Source organism: Oryctolagus cuniculus, chromosome 4 (assembly GCF_964237555.1).
Source record: "Oryctolagus cuniculus chromosome 4, mOryCun1.1, whole genome shotgun sequence".
Taxonomy (NCBI): domain Eukaryota; kingdom Metazoa; phylum Chordata; class Mammalia; order Lagomorpha; family Leporidae; genus Oryctolagus; species Oryctolagus cuniculus.
The window spans coordinates 144,649,697-144,673,165 of NC_091435.1; the positions used below are offsets into that span (position 1 = coordinate 144,649,697).

At 43.7% G+C, this 23,469-nt stretch overlaps 2 protein-coding genes across 14 annotated transcripts in view; both read right to left on the bottom strand.

Moving 5' to 3' along the window:
* The window catches only part of IL20RB (interleukin 20 receptor subunit beta), a 52,021-nt gene extending 40,530 nt beyond the window's left edge, over positions 1-11,491 (bottom strand). The window contains exons 1-2 of one of the 5 annotated variants that reach the window (XM_070072778.1): positions 11,025-11,491; positions 1,096-1,447 (exon numbers count right to left, since the gene is read on the bottom strand). Coding sequence is in view for 4 of the 5 variants with exons in the window: in XM_070072776.1 (XP_069928877.1) it covers positions 11,025-11,094 (70 nt within the window). In the remaining variant the exon portion in view is untranslated. The remainder of the gene's footprint in view (positions 1-1,095; positions 1,448-11,024) is intronic. The other 4 variants (XM_070072776.1, XM_017346798.3, XM_051818623.2 and 1 more) reach the window with 4 other exon arrangements.
* Positions 11,492-20,988: 9,497 nt separating this feature from the next.
* NCK1 (NCK adaptor protein 1) overlaps positions 20,989-23,469 on the bottom strand; it is an 88,504-nt gene continuing 86,023 nt past the window's right edge. For all 9 annotated transcript variants that reach the window (XM_002716437.5, XM_070072771.1, XM_008266219.4 and 6 more), the window contains one exon: positions 20,989-21,856. In XM_002716437.5, the coding sequence (XP_002716483.1) occupies positions 21,662-21,856 (195 nt within the window). In that variant the 3' untranslated portion in view covers positions 20,989-21,661. The remainder of the gene's footprint in view (positions 21,857-23,469) is intronic.

Below are 23,469 nucleotides of genomic sequence, written 5' to 3' on the forward strand. Positions count from 1 at the left end.
AAGCTATAGCTAATATCTTAAGAGAGAAAGACTGAATGTTTCCCCTTAAGATCAGGGGCAGGCAAAGATTTCATTCTTACCACTATTACTGAATATGGTACTGGAAGTTCTAGCCACTCACTGTAATAGAAAAGGAAAGAAAAGGGAGGAAAGAAAAGAAAGCGAAAAAGAGGTTAGAGAAGGAAAAAAGAGAGAAGGAAGAGAGGGAAGGAAAAAGAAAGAAAGAGAATAGAAAGAAAATAGAAGGGGGAAAGAAAGAGAAAGAAATAGAAAATCAGAAAGAGAAGAAAAGAAGGAAAAGAAAGAAAAAAGAGAGGAAGGAAAGAAGGAACTATACATTAGAAAGAAAGTAGTAAAACCTCCCTGTGGGGAGCAGCCCGGACTGGACTGAGTTACTGGAATTAAGACTTATTCTATGCATCTGCTCTCCCACAATATGGCGCTGGGAGAGAAGTAAACAGCTTCCGCACAGCTGCCTCCAGTTCAACCAATAAACTGTAGGACTTACTCCTGATTGGAGAGCAGCATACTCGGCATGTGGGCAGCCGAGTTAGGATTGGCGGAGGAGGACTATAAAGGAGGAGAGAGACGGCATGCACCAGGAACATCTAAGAGGAACACCTGTGCAGCCCCCGAGAGAGCCGGCCGGCGGTGTGCCGCTCCCCTGCGGAAGTGGGGAATGTGGCCAGGGGGAACTGCCCTTCCACGGAGGTTGAGGGACGGTAGCCAACCCGGGAAGAACCAGCAGCAAACCCGGGGAGGGCCGAGCAGACGAAAGAACAGCGCAGGGTCCTGTGTCGTTCCTCCACGAAGAGGGGGAGCAACATAATGGTGCCGTGACTCGGATATGAAGCCTAGGATGGATAGGAAACCTAGGACGGATAGGAAACTTAGGAGGAAAGAAATGGGAAAATACCGGAGAGAGAGACTAGCAAACAGCCTAGGGAAAAGCTGGATGGAAAAGGTGCCGGAAGAAGCTAGGAGATTGAAAGCGAAAGTGAAACCTAGAGGAGGCTTGGACTCGGATACGGACTGTGGGGAGTAGCCAGGAGAAATGAGAGGAATATTGTTGGAAGAAAACTTAAGGAAACATACCGGGTAGAGAAAAATGTTAGGGAGGATGAAGCCGCGAGTGCAGGCCGAGGCGGAGACATAAGCCACCTTGGAATTCTTCAAGTCACCCCGGGGAGCAAGAGGCGAAGATCTGGAACCAGAGGCAGAGACGTGGGCCGCCAGGATTCGCCAGGTTAGTCCGGGGAACTTGGACTGAATGCCGGTGGTGGCGGAAACATTCGCGGAAGCCGCCGCATGCAGAGAGAGCACGGGGCGTGAATAGATAGGGAACGCGGAGCTGGCGCGAGGCCGTGGTGCGGGCGCGAAGTGCGTGGAGACCGCGGAGCGTGCGCGCAGAGCCGGGAGCCTGCCGGCAGGGCGAGGCGCCGGGAAGCTGCAGGGATAAGAGAAACAGAAGTTTAGAAGTAAAGTGAGAGAAATAGGAATGCTGGAAGATAGAAGTAAAATGGGAGAAATAGGAATGCCCAGAGATAGAGAAATAGAGAAATAGAAAGGCCTCCCCTCAACATGGCAACGAGAAAGCTTGGATTCGGTCTGCCTGATTAAGTGAGGCGATGAGCACCTGCGGGCGGCTAGCAACTTACAAGCTGCAGGTCACCGAAGATAGGCACGAACCAACACTAATAAGTCTCCCCCACAATATGGCAATGAGAAGGCCTGGATTCGGTTTGCCTGATTGTTAGGGCTTGTAAGCCCCTGCAGGCAGAGCAGAGCATGCGCTGCAGGGCACCGAACACAGGCACGCATCAGCACCTAAAAACCTCCTCATAACATGGCGAAGAGAGGACCCGGATTCGGTTTGCCTGATTGATAGGACTTGTAAGAACCTGTGGCAACTCTAGCAAGTAGAGCAGAGTATGTGCCGCGGGACACCGAAGACAGGCGCGTATCAACGCCAAAAAATAAAAAGAAAGGGGGATCTGTGGGGAGCAGCCCGGACTGGACTGAGTTACTGGAATTAAGACTTATTCTATGCATCTGCTCTCCCACAATATGGCGCTGGGAGAGAAGTAAACAGCTTCCGCACAGCTGCCTCCAGTTCAACCAATAAACTGTAGGACTTACTCCTGATTGGAGAGCAGCATACTCGGCATGTGGGCAGCCGAGTTAGGATTGGCGGAGGAGGACTATAAAGGAGGAGAGAGACGGCATGCACCAGGAACATCTAAGAGGAACACCTGTGCAGCCCCCGAGAGAGCCGGCCGGCGGTGTGCCGCTCCCCTGCGGAAGTGGGGAATGTGGCCAGGGGGAACTGCCCTTCCACGGAGGTTGAGGGACGGTAGCCAACCCGGGAAGAACCAGCAGCAAACCCGGGGAGGGCCGAGCAGACGAAAGAACAGCGCAGGGTCCTGTGTCGTTCCTCCACGAAGAGGGGGAGCAACACCTCCCTATTTGCCAATGACAAGATAGGTTATGTAGAAAATATACAAAAAAAAAAATCCACAACACCTAAAACTAACAAATGAGTTGAGGAAGTTCATAGGATATAACATTCATACATATTAGCGATGAACACTTATTCACAGAAATTAAAATTGTAATCACTAAAAAAAAACCAAATAGTTATAAATCTAACAATATCTATTATTTGTATGGGAAAAAGTCCAAATGCTAATATAAGAAATCAAAGACTGGCCGGCGCCGCGGCTCACTAGGCTAATCCTCCGCCTAGCGGCGCCGGCACACCGGGTTCTAGTCCCGGTTGGGGCGCCAGATTCTGTCCCGGTTGCCCCTCTTCCAGGCCAGCCCTCTGCTGTGGCCAGGGAGTGCAGTGGAGGATGGCCCAGGTGCTTGGGCCCTGCACCCCATGGGAGATCAGGAAAAGCACCTGGCTCCTGGCTCCTGCCATTGGATCAGCGCGGTGCGCTGGCCGCAGCATGCCAGCCGCGGCGGCCATTGGAGGGTGAACCAACGGCAAAAGGAAGACCTTTCTCTCTGTCTCTCTCTCTCACTGTCCACTCTGCCTGTCAAAAAAATAAAATAAAATAAAAAAATTAAAAAAAAGAAAGAAATCAAAGACTATTTAAACAAATGGAGAGACATACTATGTTCATGGACAGGAAGTGTCAACATAGTTAAGATGGCAATCCTCTCACATATTGATATACAGGTTTAACAATTCTTATCAAAGGCCTAGGAAAACATTTTTGTTTATTTAATTAAGTTTTTTCAAAATTTTATTTTTAAAAAGGCAAAGGAACTAGAATAGCTAAAATAATTTTGAAAAAGAATATAAAGTAGGGGAAATCAACCTACCCAATTCCAAGACTGTGTGGTATTGGCAAAAGGACAGACTCATAGATAAACAGAGGGGAATAGAAATCTCATAAATAGATTCACATAAATATGCTCAATTGCTTTTTTGACAAAGGTACAAAAGTAATTTAATAAAGTATAATCTTTTCAATAATTAACACTAGAATAAAGGACATCTGTATTAAAATAATTAGCCTAAACCTAAACCGCATACCTGATTGAAAAATTAACTCAAAATGATCTTTTTAAAAATATTTATTTATTTATTTGAAAGTCAGAGTTACACAGAGAGAGAAGGAGAGGCAGAGAGAGAGAGAGAGAGAGAGAGAGAGAGAGAGAGAAAGGTCTTCCATCCACTGGTTGGCTCCCCAGATGGCTGCAATGGCTGGAGCTGTGCTAATCCAAAGCCAGGATCCAGGAGCTTCCTCCAGGTCTCCCACATGGGTGCAGGAGCCCAGCGACTTGGGCCATCTTCTATTGCTTTCCCAGGCCATAGCAGGGAGCTAGATCGGAAGTGGAGCATCCAGGACTCGAACTGGTGCCTATATGGGATTGCTGGTACTGCAGGCAGCGGCTTTACCCATTAATGTCACAGTGCCGGCTCCTCAAAATGATATTCATGTAAAATGTTAAACTCCAGGGGCTGGCACTGTGGCATAGTAGGTTAAGTACCTGCCTGCAGCACTGGCATCCCATATGGGTACCAGTTTGAGTCCCAGCTGCTCTAATTCCCATCCAGCTCCCTGCTAATGGCCTGGAAAAGCAATAGAAGATGGCCCAAGTGCTTGGGTCTCTGCATCTGTGTGGGAGACCTGGAAGAAACTCCTGGCTTCTGGCTTTGGATCGGCCCAGTTCAGTTGCAGCCATGTGGGGAATGAATCAAAAGATGGAAGACTTCTCTGTTTCTCCCTCTGTTTGTAACTCTTCCTCTCAAGTAAATAAATAAATCTTTTTTAAAAAATGTGAAACTCCAAAACCTTTGAGAAAAAGCACAAGAGAAAGTCTTCAGGATTAAGTAATGGGTTCTTAGACTTGCAATGAAAAGCAAGATCCATAAAATGAAAAATTTTTAATTGAACTTCATCAAAATATAAAACTTTTCCTTTGCAAAAGGATGGGAAGAAAAGCTACAGAGTGGGAGGCAATATTGCAAGCCATCATCTCACAAAGAACTCTAAGTTGCTGTCTACAATGCCAGCATCCCATATGCTGGTCTGAGGACCACCTGCTCCACTTCTGAGCCAGCTCCCTACAGTGGATGATGGCTGAAGTACGTGGGCCCCTGACAAACATGTGGGAGACCTGGGTGGAGTTCCAGGTTCCTGGCTTCAGCCTGGTCCAGCCCTGGCTTTTGCAGCCATTTGGGGAGTAAAACAGCAGATGGAAGATCTCGTTGTCCCACACTCTGTAACTCTGCCTTTCAAATAAATAAATAAATCTTTAAAAAAAAAACTCTTAAAATTTAACAGCAGAAAATCAAACAACTCATTTAGAAAATGTGCAGAAGACATGAAAAGATATTTCACCAAAGGGAATATAAACATGACAAGTAAGTATTGAAAAGATGTTCAGCTTCATCAGCCACAGGGCAAATGCAAATTAAAACTACAATGAGATAATAGCTATCAGAATCACTAAATTTTTAAGTGATAAAACCAAATTCTGGCAAGGATTCAGAGAAAGTGGATGCTCATTCATTGCTGGTAGTGATGTAATATTGTACACTCAATCTGGAAAGTAGTTTGGCAAATTCTACAAATGTCCCTACAAATGAGAATGTCTCTCATTGTCTGATGTTTTTAGAATGATTTAATTGGGGTTATATGTTTTGCCCTGTAATTACAAGGAGTAAATGGTATCTTCATGCCTTATTACTGGTGACATAACCGCTAATTATAAAGTATTATTGTCCCTCATTAGAGTTAATAAATACTTTGGAGGATATACGTTAGATGTGCAAATATTTGGTTTTTCTTTAACTCCCACCCATTAATTTTTTTTAACTTTTATTTAATGAATATAAATTTCCAAAGTACAGCTTATGGATTACAATGGCTTCCCCCCAATAACGTCCCTCCCACCCGCAACCCTCCCCTTTCCCACTCCCTCTCCCCTTCCATTCACATCATGATTCATTTTCAATTCTCTTTATATACAGAAGATCAGTTTAGCATACATTAAGTAAAGATTTCAACAGTTTGCTCCCACACAGAAACATAAAGTGAAAAATACTGTTTGAGTACTAGTTATAGCATTAAATCTCAATGTACAGCACACTAAGGACAAAGATCCTACATGAGGAGTAAGTGCACAGTGACTCCTGTTGTTGACTTAACAAATTGACACTCTTGTTTATGGCATCAGTAATCACCCTAGGCTCTTGTCATGAGCTACCAAGGCTATGGAAGCCCTCTGAGTTCACCGACTCTGATCATATTTAGACAAGGCCATGGTCAAAGTGGAAGTTCTCTCCTCCCTTCAGAGAAAGGTACCTCCTTCTTTGATGACCCGTTCTTTCCACTGGGATCTAATTCGTGGAGATCTTTCATTTAGGTTTTTTTTTTTTTCCCCCAGAGTGTCTTGGCTTTCCATGCCTGAAATACTCTCATCCCATCCATTAATTTTAACTTTTATTCCTTGCAACAATTATTGCTGGGATGCTCTAATAGGGATTTATTTAATTTGTCTTCTGTAAAGACATGCTAGTTCTTTTCCACCACTTATCCATTCAGTTGTTTATTTTGAATATGGACTTACAATTTTTTATGCTTAAAATCCAACACTATTGTTTTTATGACTCAAATTGTCCCAGTCTTGGCTACTAGAAACTCCTTCAGGTTGACTCCTGTATTCTTTAGACTTTGTCTTATCCCCTACCCTCTTTTATTTATTTGTTTGTTTGTTTGTTTGAAAGGCCGAGTTACAGAAAGAGAAATGGAAAGAGACAGAGAGAGAGAGCGAGATCTTCCATATGCTGGCTCACTCCCCAAATGGCCACAATGGCCGGAGTTGGGTCAATCCGAAGTCAGGAGCCAAGAGCTTCTTCCAGGTCTCCCAGGTGGGTGCAGGGGCCCAAGACGTGGGCCATCTTCCACTGCTTTCCCAGGCCATAGCAGAGAGCTGGATTAGGGAAGTGGAGTAGCCAGGACTTGAATTGATGCCAATATGGGATGCTGGCGCTGCATGTAGTGGCTTTACCCACTATGCCATGGCCACAGCCCCTTCCCTACCCTCTTTTTCATGTTATTTTTATTAGCAGACTTTTAATTTTTAGAGTAATTTTAGATTTGCAGAAACATAGCAAAGATTTTTGTACACAGAATTCCCATACTCCTGACATTCAGCTTCCCCAAATGTAACCATGACACACTTGTCAAAACTAAGGAAACAACATTGGCCCACTACTATTAACTAATTCCAGGTTTTACTTGCATTTTGCCTGTTTTCCAGGTCAGGTCTTTCTTCTAGGATCTAATCTAGGATACTGTCTTACACATAGGCTCCCATCCTTTTTTAGCCTTTCATTACTTACCACAAGATGCAGTTGTCTTATTTTGTATCTTTCCTGCCTAGCCCTGGAATCAACCACTTCTCTAAGGAGTCTCACCAAGGAATTCTGAAAAGTCCCAGTGCCCAGGCAGCACCATAGATTCATTCAGAATCTCCGGCCATGAAGTCCCCAGGAGAGTCCAATGTACACTTCAGACTGGGAACCGCTGATCTAGACCTTATATGTGTGGCTAAAGAGTAACTGTGACTATGTTAAATCTATTACATTACTGTATTTCCCAGAGGACTCTCATGTTCCTTGAAAACAAGGGGCTCTTGGGACCGGCGCTATGGTGCAGCGGGTTAACGCCCTGGCCTGAAGCACTGGCATCCCATATGGGCACCTGTTGGTATTGGGCTGCTCCATTTCTGATCCAGCTCTCTGCTATGGCCTGGGAAAGCAGTAGAAGATGGTCCAAGTGCTTGGGTCCCTGCACCCACATGGGAGACCTGGAAGAAGCTCCTGGCTCCTGCCTTCAGATCAGCGCAGATCCAGCCATTATGGCCATCTGGGGAGTGGACCAACTGATGGAAGGCCTCTCTCTCTGTCTCTACCTCTCTGTAACTCTTTCAAATAAATAAAATAAACCTTTAAAAAGAAAAAAAGAAAAAAAGAAGAAGAAGACAAGGGCTCTGCTTTGTTTCTATCTCTCATCAGCACCCAGCCTGGAATCTAGCACATGAAAAGCTCTCAGAAAGACTAAATGAATGAAACTTAACCAAATGAACCAAGTCTCTGCTCCCTTAGGGAAATCAGACTAGGTCTAATTTCTATTTTCCTAATCCTTCATCCTTCATAAACTACTATCTTTTGTTGCTTTTTTTTTTTTTTTTTTTTTTTTTTTTTTTTTTTGACAGGCAGAGTGGACAGTGAGAGAGAGAGACAGAGAGAAAGGTCTTCCTTTGCCGTTGGTTCACCCTCCAATGGCCGCCGCGGCTGGCGCGCTGCGGCCGGCGCACCGCGCTGATCCAAAGGCAAGAGCCAGGTGCTTCTCCTGGTCTCCCATGGGGTGCAGGGCCCAAGCACTTGGGCCATCCTCCACTGCCTTCCCGGGCCACAGCAGAGAGCTGGCCTGGAAGAGGGGCAACTGGGACAGAATCCGGCGCCCCGACCGGGACTAGAACCCGGTGTGCCGGCGCCACAAGGCGGAGGATTAGCCTAGTGAGCCGCAGCGCCGGCCTCTTTTGTTGCTTTAAGGTTTATGCCAAACACCTGTTTTCTGAAATCTTGAGTCAGTGCAAGAAAAGCAACAAGAAGTCTTGCCCACCATGAAGGCCTCAGGCAAACTTTCCAGGCAGAATCCTGTGTCTCTTTCCTGGATGGGCCCCTGTTGGATCTGAAACCAACTCCTGCAATTGTGTCCTCTTCCACTACCTGTACCTCCAACAGACTGTCTGCTGCATCAGAAAAGGCAGCACCTTCTTTATTTCCCTCACCTTGTTCCTGCTTCCTATTTCTGGCCTGTTTCAAGGTCTCGGTCTTTTTTGCAGAGAACTAAGGGTACAGGCACTAGAGCTGGCCACCCAGAGTCAAATCCCAATTTCCCCACCAATAGGTTTTCAAAAAGTTCATGGAAAACCTATTATGAAAAAACTACGTGGGGCCGGCACTGTGGCGTAGCAGGTAAAGCCCTGCCTGCAGTGCTAGCATCCCATATGGGCGCCAGTTCAAGTCCCAGCTGCTCCACTTCCGATCCAGCTCCCTGCTATGGCCTGGGAAAGCAGTAGAAGATGGTCTAAGTCCTTGGGCCCCTGCACCCACATGGGAGACCCGGAAGAAGCTCCTGGCTCCTGGCTTCAGACTGGACTGGCACTGTTCCAGCTATTGCAGCCAATTGGGGAGTAAATCAGTGGATGGAAGACCTTTCTCTCTCTCTTTGCCTCTCCTTCTCTCTGTGTGTAACTCTGACTTTCATGTAAATAATCTTAAAAAAAAAAAAAAAAGAAAAAACTATGCATGGATTTCAGACTTCTTTGTACCAAAATAAACTTCTCTTTTAATTCCATTTTTTCCACAACTTTTTTTTAAAGGTTTATTTACTAATTTAAAAGAGTTACAGAGAGAGAGAGAAAGAGAGAGATCTCCTGTCCACTGGTTCACTCCCCACATGGCCACAGCGGCTGGCCCGAGTACTTGGGCCATGCTCCAGTGCTTTTCCCAGGCCATTAGCAGGGAACTGGCTCAGAAGTGGAGCAGCCGGGACAGGAACTGGCATTGCAAGTGGTGGCTTTACACACCAGGCTGCAACGCTGACCACCCGGCCCCACAACCTTCTTGAAGTATCCTTGTATATACCTGTACAAATTACTGAACCTCTCTAACAGCACCTACTTTGCAGGATGGATGTGAGAAGTGAGAACACTTTTGCCATCTGAGAGCACAATGTGGGCTCAGAAATGGCTGTTGTAATCATCATTGTTGGGAATGGAATCAGTTTCCTGAATCATAGAGGAGACCGAAGCTGCAGGGTCCAGTCAGTGGGTGATAGAACCAAAAATCATGCACTGGTCTTCCTGGTCCCAAGTGTTTCCACCTTTTCCCTTCTTTTTCTGTGTGAGAAAATGTCAGAAGAGCATACTCACCTCCTCCAGGTCTGCTTGAAACACAAGTTTTCAAGAAAAGACTTAAAGGACTGAATTAATGGAAGAAAATGTCAAGTTGAGAAAATGCTGGCCTTTCCTCTTACTTGGCTGCCCATCTTCTCCCTCTGGCTTAGTGGAGGAGTGTTTCCCGGTAACACTTTTGTTCTGAAAACTAAGTAATCAATCAAGTAACCAACCAAACCACTTTTGTTAGACATGCTGCAGACACTGGGAAAGACGCCTAGGACCTGGCATAGGCCAGAAGGAATATACTCCATATATACCCAGCCAAGGAGTACAAGAGAGGTCTCAGAAGGTCTGGAAGAGGGGGAATCTCTCTGGAATGATAATGGGACCACAGGCCTGCAGAGGGGAGAGAAACAGCAAAATTTCTATATCATGTGCTGAGCTAAGGTTTGAGACAGGAGGGAACACTCTACCCTTGATGTTTAAGCCAGTTCTAAACATATGCAAATCGCTTTAGCCCCGATTTGATACCTCTTTTAAATTAACTAGAACAATCAGTACCATTTAAAGAAAAATGCCCAGTGTCTTGGATTATAAAAACCAGAAATTGCACTTAAGTGTGATAAAAAGACATAAAAGGTTAAAGAGCTGTGGTTTTGGAATGATAAAGCAAGTAGGTACAAGCAACCAGGGACAGCACAACCAGGAACAGAGAAAACTGCATAAACTTACCCACAGGGAAAATGCCCCAGACCAAGGGTTTTTAGGAATAGTATAGAGGGCCTTCCTGCAATGATCGCCAGAGAAACCCAACCTTTGTAAGTCACATATTCAATATTAGACTCATAAATTGCCTTTTTATTTATGTGTACTCTGTCAGAATGTTTGACTTTAATATGTCCTTACAGCTAACAACTTCAACACACACAGAAAGACTGAGAGAACTATGCAGCACCATTTAACAGCTAATGAGATAAACAAGAAAATGCATGGTGGAACTCTGCTAAACTTCAAACTATTTATTTTGATGTTGTATCTTTCTAGATTTTCTATGGACATCTGGAGATAGATTCCCAAACAGAATGCGGGTATTTTATTTTATTTTATTTTCTCTTTTTAAAAATATTTATTTTAAATGATAAAGATCTCCCATCTATTGGTTCACTCACCAAGTGCTCACAACAGCCAGGGCTGAGCCAGGCTGCAGCCAGGAGCCAGGAACTCCAGCTGGGTCTCCCATGTGGGTGACAGGTACCCAAGTATTTGAGCCATTATCTGCTGACTCCCAGGGTGCATATTATCCATTAAGTGCATATTATTCCAGGAAGCTGGAATGGGTTAATTCTTGAATCGGGGCACACTGATTCGGCATGCAAGTGTTCCCATTGGCATCTAACTACTTTGCTAAACAGCCACCCAAGCCTTTTTCTTTCTTTAGGGACGTGAAGATAGATGTTTAAGAGGTTGAGAAACCTTTCATAAACAGACAGGTATGTTCTACAGATATACTCATATTTCAACGCCAAGCTCTGTTTTCACCTTCTTTACTTATATGGGGGGCCCAAACTGTGATCTATATTCTAATTCATACTTACCTGTGAGCAAACATGGAATCAGAGCGAAGAACCACAGGACAAGACTTGTGCAAATGTCTTCCAGAACCATTGTGAGTCTGTTTAGCAGATTCAGTTTGATCCGGAACACTGCTCTCTTCCAGGATGAAGTGTTCTGTCCGTCTCAGCCATCTTGCTTCAGAATGCAGATGTTGAAGCTGAGGTCTGAGTTCCAGGAAACCTTCGTTGTTCTGGCAAGGGGAGCTGGCCCAGACAGCTCACAAGGGGCGGGCTCTGCTGCACCCTCCTCCAGCCAGGCATAAACCCAGGGAGTGGCCCCAGATAGTTCCAGAGAAATGCTGGGGAGCCTGAGAACCTGCCTGGAAGAGATACCTGGAGCACAGATTCTGTCTTGGGGGGACCCTGATGCTTCCTAGAAGCCAGTGAGCAGGCAGGGTTATGTTCTCACTCTTCTCAGTCTCCCTCTGAGGTCATTCAGGCTGGGTACTGATTAGCTTTTTCTGCCGATCCTTCAGAAAAAGCAGAGAAGTTAAAAGAAATGAGGACCTTTGTAAAAATGAAGCGGTGAAGAAGTTTCATACTTGCATGAATTTGAAAAGAAAATCTGGAAGGAGGTATGAGAAACTAACAAGATCGGTTAGCCTGGGGCAAGGGAGTGGGCAGTAGAAAGATGGAGGAGAAAAATGGAAACAAGACTCTAAATATTGTTTTATAGCATTGGATTACTGACCCAGGGGAATGTATTATTGAAAAATTAAAGCCAATTTTTAAGTTATTGGAGGAAAACTTTATGATAAGGTTTGAACCCTTATAATTTAGCTCTGTAAGACTGTAAATACTCTAAGGTGCAAATACAGTAGTGGATAAACAGGGATTTTAGAGTGCAACAGGCTTTGGTTCTATTTTTAGAACTCATTTATATTGCAACCTTAGGAAAGTTAGTAACTTATTAACATTTACCGAGGGCCTACTGTGTGCCAGATCCTGGGATTTCAACAGTTTCTGCCCTCAACAAGAACTTCCCAACCGGCAGAGAGGATGAACGTGGGAATGAACGTTCTCAGTATTGAGAACAAAGTTTCAGAAATAGTCACAAGGGAGTACAGGAGCACTGAAGAGAACCAACCAACCCAGGGGGCTTCCTGGAGATGACACTGGGGCTGAGAAACAAACTCTGGGGGGAGGGGGGACCAGAAAAAGAAATTTGGTGCAACGGGACCAAGAAATAGGCCTCAAAGATAGCCAGAGAGCTTTGAATACTTTCTTGAGGGGCTTTAGTTAATCCTGAGAGCAGCCAAGGTGAAAGGATCTCACATCTGATCTAGCCATTCCCTGCACTTGGATTTTTAAGTTTAGGACTAGGGTGGAGAAGGCAGGGAAGGAGCCAGACTGGAGGGAGGAGGGCCAGAAGGGAGTTATGGCAGTCATCCAGGTGAGAGATGTTGGCCTCCCTAGGTTCCCATGCCTGTAGAGAAGTGACTAAACTAGAAAGGAGAAAGGAGGTAGAGCTGAGAACTCCCGGGTATTGAGTGGATTGGGAGGGTCAACGAGCAGAAGCCAAACATGACTTTCAGGTTCTGGATTTGAGTAACTGGGCGAATGGCAACACCTCAAACAATGGAGAAGAGGCTGGGGTGGGGTCAGGGCAGGCAGAGTTAGAGGTGGTACAAAGAAAGGCTGCACACGTTCAACATGATACTCTGCAATTTGAGCTGCTTATATGGGGAGGAGGAGTCTCCAGTATGTAGATAGTTTTTGTCCCAAGTTGATGGGTATCAAAGATATGGTACCATCTCCCCAGTGGTAGCTGAGTCCAGGATGTGGAGAGATCATTTAAGAAAAGTATGGAGGGGCTGGCGCTGTGGCGCAGTGGGTTAACGCCCTAGCCTGAAGCGCCAGCATCCCATATGGGCGCCAGTTCAAGACCCGGCTGCTCCTCTTCCGATTCAGCTTTCTACTGTGCCTGGGAAAGCAATAGAAGATGGTCCAAATCCTTGGGCCCCTGCACCCACATGGGAGACCCAGAAGAAGCTCCTGGCTCCTGGCTTTGGACTGGCGCATTTCCAGCCATTGCGGCCAATTGGGGAGTGAACCAGCGGATGGAAGACCTCTCTCTTGCTCTCGCTCTATCTCTCCTCTCTGTGTAACTCTGACTTTCAAATAAATAAATAAATAAATAAATCTCTTTTTTTAGAAAAAAGAAAGCTATGGAGATTGATATTTATTTTTTAAAGATTTATTTTATTTGAAAGAGTCACAGAGAGAGAGAGAGAGAAAATGAATGAGAATCGTCCATTTGCTGGTTCACTCCCCAAAAGGTCTCAATGGCCAGGGCTGGGCCAGGCTAAAGCCAAGAGTTTGGAACTCCATCTGGGCCATCTTCTGCTGCTTTCCTAGGCACATTAGCAGGGATTTGGATCTGAAGCAGAGCAGCCAAGACTTGAACTGGCACTCCTATGGGATGCCGGCATCACAGATGGTGGCTTTACCTGCTATACAACAACACTGGCCTCAGTGGAAACTATGAGGATTAAAAAGTACAGTATTTGTGCCTCTGAAGAAGATTCACACTTACGGACCAGGCCACAAAAAAGAAGTAGGAAGATAAAGGATAGATTCGAGGTGGTCTTGGAAACAATGAAGAATGAAGTCATTATTAAAAGGGGGAGTGCAGAAGGGGAGGCCACTAAGTCTCTCATGGAAGAATGGCTGCCTGGAATGGGCGCTGTCTTAGCAAGTAAAAGCTGCCGCCTATAGTGCTGGTATCCCATTAGGGTGCCAGTTCAAGCCCAGGCTGCTCCACTTCCAATCCAGCTCCCTGCTAATGTACGTTGGAAAGCAGCAGCTAGTCCAAGTCCTTGGATCCCTGAATCCACATGGGAGACCTGGAAGAAGCTCCTGGCTTCGGATGGGCCCAGCTCTGGCCATTGTGACCATTTGGGCATGGAAGACCTCTCTGTCTCTTCCTCTCTTTGCAACTCTGCCTCTCAAATCTTTAAAAAAAATTTTGAAATCCAGTTTTCTCATAATACAACTTTCCAAATTTTGAAGACTCTTCACAGGTGTGAGGTTCAAAAATGTATGCACCAAGACAAACTTACCTTTGAATTCATTTTCTCACAAACCTTCTGAAGTATCCTCACATATTAGCCATTCATTGTAAAATATCAGCAATAAATGATTAGGGGTTATTTGCCAAGACTGACTGGCCTTTTGCTGCCTGCCAACTTCTGGTTTAGCTCCAGGACCAACGCGGCTTGGCTCCCAGTTGGAGGTATCTACTTGGGGACGGGGTAGTAATTAAAAGCATGAGTTCTGGAGCCAGACTGCCAGGGTATAATCCAACCTGCACTTAGAGGTTGTTTTTTTTTTTTTGGGGGGGGGGTGGCAAGTTATTTCAACTGTCTGCCTTAGTATTTTCATGTGTACACTGGGAACAATTATAATTGTTAACTCATAGGGACATTGTGAAGACTAAATGAGAAGATACACAAAATAGGTGTGCAGTAAACCAGTGACCTCACCTATGTCCCAATCTCTGGTCACTAGCTGTTTGTATGGTCCCTCACCGCTCCCCTGGCATTTGACCTTGCCTAATATATTGCCTGTGGGAATGCACAGCCTAACTTGGAGAGCCTCCCATCTGCTTCATGCATGGCTTCTTCATCCGCCCCAGTCTTATTTTTGTTCTCCCACACCTGCCTTCCTGATTCCTTTCTCCTAAATCCACTTATGCTCAGTTCCAGCATGTCAAAAGCTAACAATGTATACTGGGCTATCCACTAGCTTCCAGTTGTCCTAAATAAAAGGCTTCCACACATTATATACATTTCCATATATTATACAACTTGGTCTTCCACTTTTCAGATAAGAATACAAGACTCAGAGAAATTAACTGTGGACCAGAGAGCTAGACAGAGATGAAGACACAAACTGGCAGCCAAATCTGCCTAAATCCAAGTCCCTTTTATTCACCTGAACAGCCTCGTTAGCACTAAGGGAGTGCTCACAACGTGCTAGGGGGTGGAGAGAGAGAGAGAGTGAGCGAGCCAAGAGAGTAGCCAAAGCTTTAGAGAACAGGAAGACCCCAATGTGGAGTTCCAAGGCTATACTTACTGTATTTGGCTACTAGGGGGAGATGTATACACTGTGCAGCCTTCCAATTGGGAAAATGACATGACAAGGCTCAAGAATAGAAAGGCTGAGGGGAAAAAAGACTGGATTAGAGGATGAGAAGGATGAAACAAGTGAACAGAGAAGATGAACAAAGAGTTAAGATTCATTTGGTTGTTCTATAGGTGAGAAATCAAAGTTGCCCACCAAACCTTGTGATGGATAGCTAGCTCTACCTGGGCCTGGGTCCCTGTCAGGACAACCTGCCAACTGCTGCCAATCTCTGAAAGACAGTGTCACCTGCCAATCCCTCACAAACAACTGCAAGAAGAATCGCTGGGGGCCGGCTGCTGTGGTGCAGTGGGTTAAAGCCCCCAGCCTGCAGCGCCAGCATCCCATATGGCTGCCGGTTCGAGTCTTGGCTGTTCCACTTCTGACCCAGCTCTCTGCTATGGCCTGGGAAAGCAGCAGCAGATGACCCAACTCCTTGGGCCCCTGCACCCACACAGGAGACCCAGAAGAAGCTCCTGGCTCCTGGCTTCGGATCAGCTCAGCTTTGGCTCTTGCGGTCATTTGGGGAGTGAACCAGCAGATGGAAGACCTCTCTCTTAGGCTCTACTTCTCTCTGTAACTCTTACAAATAAATAAAATAATTATTTAAAACAAAAAAGAATCATCATGTCTGTCCTGGGCTCAGTACCCCTAAGGGGGAACTAGGGATTAATGTTATCCACCTATCATACTATCATATTTTTTTTAAGTTTTCATTTTATTTCAAAGTTAGAGACAGAGATCTTCCATCCAGATTCACTACTCAAATGCCTGCAACAGCCAAGGCAGGGTCAGTCCAACATCAGAAGCCTGGAACTCATTCCTGGTCTCTTCTCCCACATGGGTGGCAGGGACTCAAGTACTTGAGCCATGACCTGCTACCTCCCAGGTAGGAAGTGGGATTAGCAGAAAGTAGCCAAGAGCCAGGCACTCTGATACAGCAAGTGGGTGTCCCAGGCAGCAATTTGAATGTTGGCCCTGGTCATGAGTTTTTTTTTTTTTTTTAATATAAAGATACCTTTTAAGATTTTATTTTATTTGAGTGTTATAATTACAGTGAGAGGGAGAGACTGAAAGGTCTTCCTTCCACTGGTTCACTCCTCAAATGGCCACAACAGCCAGAGCTGCGCTGATCCGAAGCCAGGAGCCAAGAGCTCGAAGCAGCGCCCATACGGGATGCCACAGGCAGATTAACCTACTGCGCCACGGCGCCAGCCCCTGATCATGAGTTTTGAATCCTTTTTTTTGACAGGCAGAGTGGACAGTGAGAGAGAGAGAGAAAGGTCTTCCTTTGCCGTTGGTTCACCCTCCAATGGCCGCCGCGGCCGGCGCACCGCGCTGATCCGATGGCAGGAGCCAGGTACTTCTCCTGGTCTCCCATGGGGTGCAGGGCCCAAACACTTGGGCCATCCTCCACTGCCTTCCCGGGCCCCAGCAGAGAGCTGGCCTGGAAGAGGGGCAACCGGGACAGAATCCGGCGCCCTGACCGGGACTAGAACCTGGTGTGCCAGCGCCGCTAGGAGGAGGATTAGCCTAGTGAGCCACGGCGCCGGCCTGAATCCTTTTCAAACCCTGGTCTTAACCCAGCAGCTCAGACCATCTGCCTTTGCTTGGGCCTGTCATGGGTTGGGGGCTTCTGGGAGAACTATGTATGTCACATGCTGGCCCCTACTCTTGGCCTGGACATCTCTGACTCTGACCTTGGCTTCCCTTTTGGTTTTGAGGTACCCTTTTGAAACCATCTCATCACTGGTAGTAATCTCAATGACATGCCCAAACCATCAGGATTTTCTATCTTATTGCATTTCTCAAGTTAATTTCCACTGTCATAAGAGGAGGATCATCCACATCTGAAGATGAATTGCTGGGGGAAAAAAATGAAACTTCTTCCTATTACATGTACAAAAATAGGATTTTTTCCTCCCTATTTTATTATTTGCCACTTAAACCTTTGATGTTTAATTATAAAAGGTTTTCATGGAAAGACAGAGGCACTGGGGAGGAAGGGGAAGTTTGATGGCCAAGGAAAAGACTCCTTAAGCCCTCTGTGCCCTGCAGGGCCAGGTCTAGAATGAAACAGGGCAACACTTAGGGTGTAAAGTCAATGCACTCACTCTCAGGGTTGTATAGCCCAGGACAGGCCTTAGTATGATGGACACTTTAATGCATTCTATTAACCGTGCCTTGTCTTAACACAAAAAGTTCCTTCTCTTCACATGAAGATCCCTAAACCCTGTACATAATGATTTTTTCTCACACATAATATCCAGCTGTAATGCAACATTCCTACCTAAGAAGTAATAGGGAATTTAAACAGCAGATTCCTCTGGCCTTATTTCTCTAACTGCTCCAGGTGTCATTTCCACACACTTTAAAGCTCTGATTTTCAGGGCTCCTGCAACTTTTTTCACCTCCTCTGAACAGGCTTTAGTTTTCAATTTCTTCCCTAATGTTTACTTTTCTGGTCATCAGGAATTTAACCTCCTTTGACCTCAATTCTTTCCTTGGGGTGTGACCAATTAAAATCCTTAAGTGTGCCAAACTATTCTCCCATAGTTGTAACTGATTTCTTTTTCTATACAACATCCCCCGACAACTTCTCTTAAAAGGAAATTCAGACTTCAGAAGAGCCCTTTGTTCCACATTTAAATAAAACAAATGCCATTTCAGTCAATTTTAAAATTAGAAAACCAGGAACAGTGCTCCATAATACTTATAGGCATAATTTTCATATGATTTTGGTTGTTGGATTTCAGTCACTGATTAGGATTAGTCATCAGTGATTCTGACTGGTGTACATATGTTCAATAGTCAATTTTATCAGAGGTCTCCCTCAAGCATACTCTATAAATTAGCAACCTCACTTTTGCTTTCCAACCCACCAAGCCACTCTTTAAAAAAAATCAGAGCTCTTCTTCATTAGGCATTATGCAAGCTTTCTTCACTGTTCCACTGCTAGGGTGGGACAGCCTGGCACCTGAGCAATAAAATTTGAGGTGAGGTACTTAGATAGATGGACGATGGATAAATACTTACAAAAGCTATTTAACCATAGATACAAAAGCTATTTAACCATAGATACAATCATATTGAGACATAAACAGCTTTAAAAAATGTTTTCATCTTGACACCAAGAACAAATCACTTTCTTCTCTATATTATTCCCCTTGTCCGTAGTTTAGAACACTTACCAGGTTTGTCTGAAATTACTTGTTTATAATTTTTAAAGACAGAAAGAGGGAGAGATCTTCCATCCACTCATTCACTCCCCAAAATGCCAGCCAGTTCTTCCATGTGGGTAGCAGGCCTCAAGCACTTGACCCATCATCTGCTGCCTCCCATGATGCAGTAGCAGAAGTCAGATTAGGGGTGAAGCAGCTGGGACTCGAACCAGCGCTCCAATACAAGATGTGGGCATCCCAAATGGCGGCCTACCCCACTGTGCCATAACATCCACCCCCATAATTTGGCATTTTTTTTTCAAAATCTGCTGGATTTTGTTCAGAATACAAAATGAAGAAATCTTATATTACAAGTCCTTTAAGGAAAAAGGACAAGTTGTAAAACAGTTTGAAAACAGCTAAAAGATCTATAAAAATGCAGTATTACAAAGGACACCTCCATCTAGTATTCAAATGCTGCACTGCTAATTTATTGATTTGGACAATGCATCTGAAATATTTCTGAAATGTGAGAACTTTCACATTCTAAAGCAAACACTCCATGTTACAGGGAAAGTACAGAAAAAAAGTAACAGGATTTGGAGATATAAACTAGGAGAATAAGGATTGGGTAAGGGACTTTTTTATTACCCTGTTTGGACTGAATTTTTCCTCAGTGTGCACTGATAAAAATAAAGGGCCCATACCTACTAAGTTCCAGTTAGTCATTTCAACTCCTTTGTCAGCTTCTTGCTTTTACAAATAAATTAGAACTCTGAATTTTATGTGACATTTCCAATATTTAAACATTGGCAATTCAAACACCATGTGGTTTGAACAGTATTCCTTTCCAGTAATCTGAACAAGGCACCCCACCAAGGATGAAATTCAGATTTCTGAAGGGTCTAAGGCCTGTCTGGGGAAAGGGCACTTTTCCTAATTCTCACAGAGAGTGGTGACCTATGGATTACACCACTGAAGATGATTTACAGGCCAGGTATCAATCTATGAGGATGACCCCTAACCACCCAAAGCTGCACATCTGCTAGGTCTTTATTTTTTCTAGCAGTAACAATGGATTGTACTTGGCCTTCCTATTTTAGTGATACAGTGTAAAAGGCTTTAATAGTGCTCAATGTATATTGTTAATGTTAACTGTGTAAAGTGATGTGTGTCATATGTGTGTGGACACACATTAAACTGAACCCTAAGGATTTATGACCAAATAAAAGATACAGCAATAGCAGAAATGGATTGGTTGAGCAGGGTTATATGTGCTATGTATATATAAATGTGATAGCTAAGAATCTCCTCATGTGTGGAATAAAACTTCTGTAAAATTGCCTTCCCAGGACCCTCCTCCTAGTCTAAAAACAAGCACAGGGAAGGTTTTTTGTCACCATGTAGAAAACATCAAGCTGGGAATAAGGAACCCTGGTTTCTAAGATAAGTCCTGCTGCTATTTCTAAGGTACCAGTTCTTAATATCAGCTTGGGGTATGCTATGCTCAAGTCTGTGATACAAGGTAATAACTGTTTTTTTTTTTTTTTTTTTTTAAAGAAACATGCATTGTTTTCATGAGGGGTGGACCACAAAGAACAAAGTATCAAGTGTACGTTGAAAGTTAAACAAAATGATGTTTACTATCTTTTCACTTTACAACTACTTTTCCTCAATTTATGTTCTTGTAATTTTATGTGATTTTACAGCAAAAAGGGTAAGCACACTGGATCTTTATTTACATTAAACTTATCCACTCAATAATAAGGGAGCACCCAAATTAGAAAGATAATGAAATATGAACTAAAAGGCTCTAAAAGCATAAGTAATAAATCAAAATTTGTACACTGATGTCTTAATTGTATCTGTTGATTTCTGCTGTTAGTGGGAGAAGCCAGGCCTGCCACCCAGTGGCAATGTAAGTCTCTGGTTTTCAGATTTAAATAAAGAAAAAAAAAGTATTTTAATCAATGAAGTGAGAAAGAAAAATCTCATAAATTATAAAATATCCATGTTACAATCAGTAATTCTGGTGTACTGAATGTTTACAACAGCAAAGAATGGAAACATTCAGAGGCTTTGGTAGTATTGGAGACATTTTTTAAAATATATGACTTTCTAATGTTTACTAAGCTATGTGGTTTTAGTTGTTACCATTATTAAAATGTTGATGGTTACCTGCTTAAATTTTAATCTCCAGAATAAATACTGGAGAGAAAAGCTGTGACCATAAAATACAACTGGTTTTCTTCTGTAGCCTACAGAAGTAGATTCAATACTTTCCAGTAGCCTCTCATCCAGACACCCACTCTCCTATCTGGTAAATAAAATAGAACTCCCTAATCATAAGCACATTCCACTTTTCCCTCAGATATACAATTTTAGTGTCCCAGTGAACAAATGTAGGAAATGAAAACAGGAAACACTATTCTAACAATTACAGATGTTTAGGGAGAAAAACTATAGGTATCTGACTGCCTCCTATTTCCCCAAAAGTCAGACGTAATTTATTTCACCCTGGTATAAATATAACATGTACTTATACAAGATGCTTTGGTAAAATAACACAAGGAGAGAAAGCAACACTACAGCAGCTGTTTAGTTTTAAGCTAAATATTTTAGAGATTGCTCTGTTCTCTTGAATAACCACAAAAAACACCTCCCAAAATGAAGAATTTAGTGATTTTTGCTTCCAACAGTTATAAATTAAAATTGTACAAGCTGTTTTCTAACCCATGTCCCACCTGCTTTGTAGTACATTGAAGATAATGAATGCATTTTTTAAAAATAATGGCAGACATAATACTTTACTTTGTATTTACAATGGCTGTGGCAAATACAATACCTGAAAATAATTTCTAATTTTTCATTTATTATTGCTATTTAGTCACAGAAAAGATTAACATTCTCCAAGAAATTTATTTTACCATATGCTATATATATAATTTTATATGAAGAGAAACCATTGCAGAACTAACAGGGTGCCACTAAAAGGAAATAAACAAATGGCAATAGAGGAATTCTTCCATATAAAGACTTCTGATCTGTATTATTTGACTTTTTTTCAAAATACAAAACCTCAATATTAGAAGCAAAAAGGAAAAAGTAAATAACAGAAGACCAAAGATAAGGAATTGTTCTATGTGAATGCATTGCATACGTAGCATATGTGAATGAGCTGAGTTATAATAAAAATACCTATGGTATATAGTCAATTCTCATACAGAGTTAGAAATAGCAATTTCCAATCAAGTATGACTGGACCAACGTTATCTCAGTCTTCAATTACATGATGAATTAAAGCTGTACAGCAGTCACTTCTGAGCAGCAGTATCATGATAAATGCTTGACAAGATATAATTTTTCTCCTTGTTCACTTGTAAAAATTGGTGCCTTTTTGTAATGTTCTACAAGTTCTTCCATGGTGCTGAATTTACGCTGCCCAATGCAGTAGACAGTCTCTTTGAGTTGAACTTTAAAATGCTTGTTTTTCCCTTGTGCTTTTAGTGATACAGAGAAATCATTTGGCTGAAAGAGAAAAAAAAAAAAACATTCTGAAAGCCATCTATCAGCATTTTTATATTAAACTAATAACATAAAATGTGATCACTTACTAAAGTACAAGTACCATGCAAAATTATTTACATGCTAAATAACCTATCTCCTTTACTCCTCAAAACAAATTTTTTTAAAGACGGAAAAACACTAAGTTGCCCAGTATCATCCATCCAGCTAACAAAAGAGTCTCAAGTGAAATCCATGTAGTCAAGAGTCTCATCATCCGTGGCACCCATGGCATAACATAATGGAAAATCTTTAGTTTAACAGTTGAATCACTAGAGCTATATTCTCTCCAGACTATTGGAGAAACACATGAAAAAAAAAAAAATCTAAGGGATCCAGCCTACAGCTCTTCAATTTGTTGCTAATAGTAACTGATAATACTCTGAATACTCAGATAATACTCTGAAGTCTCAAAAATGAAGGAAATGTCAATGAGAACTGAACTCTAATGAGAGGTCACAAACTCAAATGCCTACAAGGGTCAAAAGAGTAATGTAAATAAGAGGTATAGGGAGGGAAGAGTAGATAGACAGTGTATGGCCAATTTAAAACAAGCGGTCATTTCCTCAGCTGTGAGTGTGATCTTGCAGGAACACAGCCTCAATGCTGGCAAGTATTCCAATTTTATTTTACTCTTACTGTGTATATATCTGATAGGTATGTGTACACGTACACAAACACCCCAGTGGGCGGGCAGGGATTCACTGGTTTCACTCCCACGCAAATGCCTACAATGGCCAGGGTGGGGCCAGAACTCTGCTGGGAGCCAGAACTCAATCCAGGTCTCTCATACAGGTGGTCGGGAAACCAATTACTTGAGCCATCACCACTGTCTCCCAAGGCCTGCATTAGCAAGAAGCTGTAATCAGGAGCTGGAGCTGAGAACCCAATCTCGGTACTCCATCGTGGGATGCAGGTTTTTTTTTGGACAGGCAGAGTGGACAGTGAGAGAGAGACAGACAGAGAGAAAGGTCTTCCTTTTGCCGTTGGTTCACCCTCCAATGGCCGCCACGGCTGGCGCACTGCGGCCGGCGCACCACGCTGATCCGAAGGGGGGAGCCAGGTGCTTCTCCTGGTCTCCCATGGGGTGCAGGGCCCAAGCACTTGGGCCATCCTCCTCTGCACTCCCGGGCCACAGCAGAGAGCTGGCCTGGAAGAGGGCAACCGGAAAGAATCCGGCGCCCCAACCGGAACTAGAACCCGGTGTGCAGGCACCGCTAGGTGGAGGATTAGCCTAGTGAGCTGTGGCGCCGGCGGGATGCAGGGGTCTTAACTGCTAGGCTAAACATCTATCCCAAGGTCTTCCAATTTTGAAAGGGAAATCTGAAGTCTAGATTTTTATAATAAATATATCAGTATTTAAATGTGGGCCAATGTTTAAAAGACACTTTGCAGGCCAAATAAAATATGCCCAAGACACTTCTGCTTTAAGAGTTGCATTACTAGGGGCTGGTGTTGCAGGTAAAGCTGCTGCCTGCAGTGCCGGCATCCTGTATGAGCAACGTTCAAGTCCCAGCTGCTCCTCTTCCAATCCAGCTTTCTGCTATGGCCTGGCAAAGCAGTAGAAGATGGCCCAC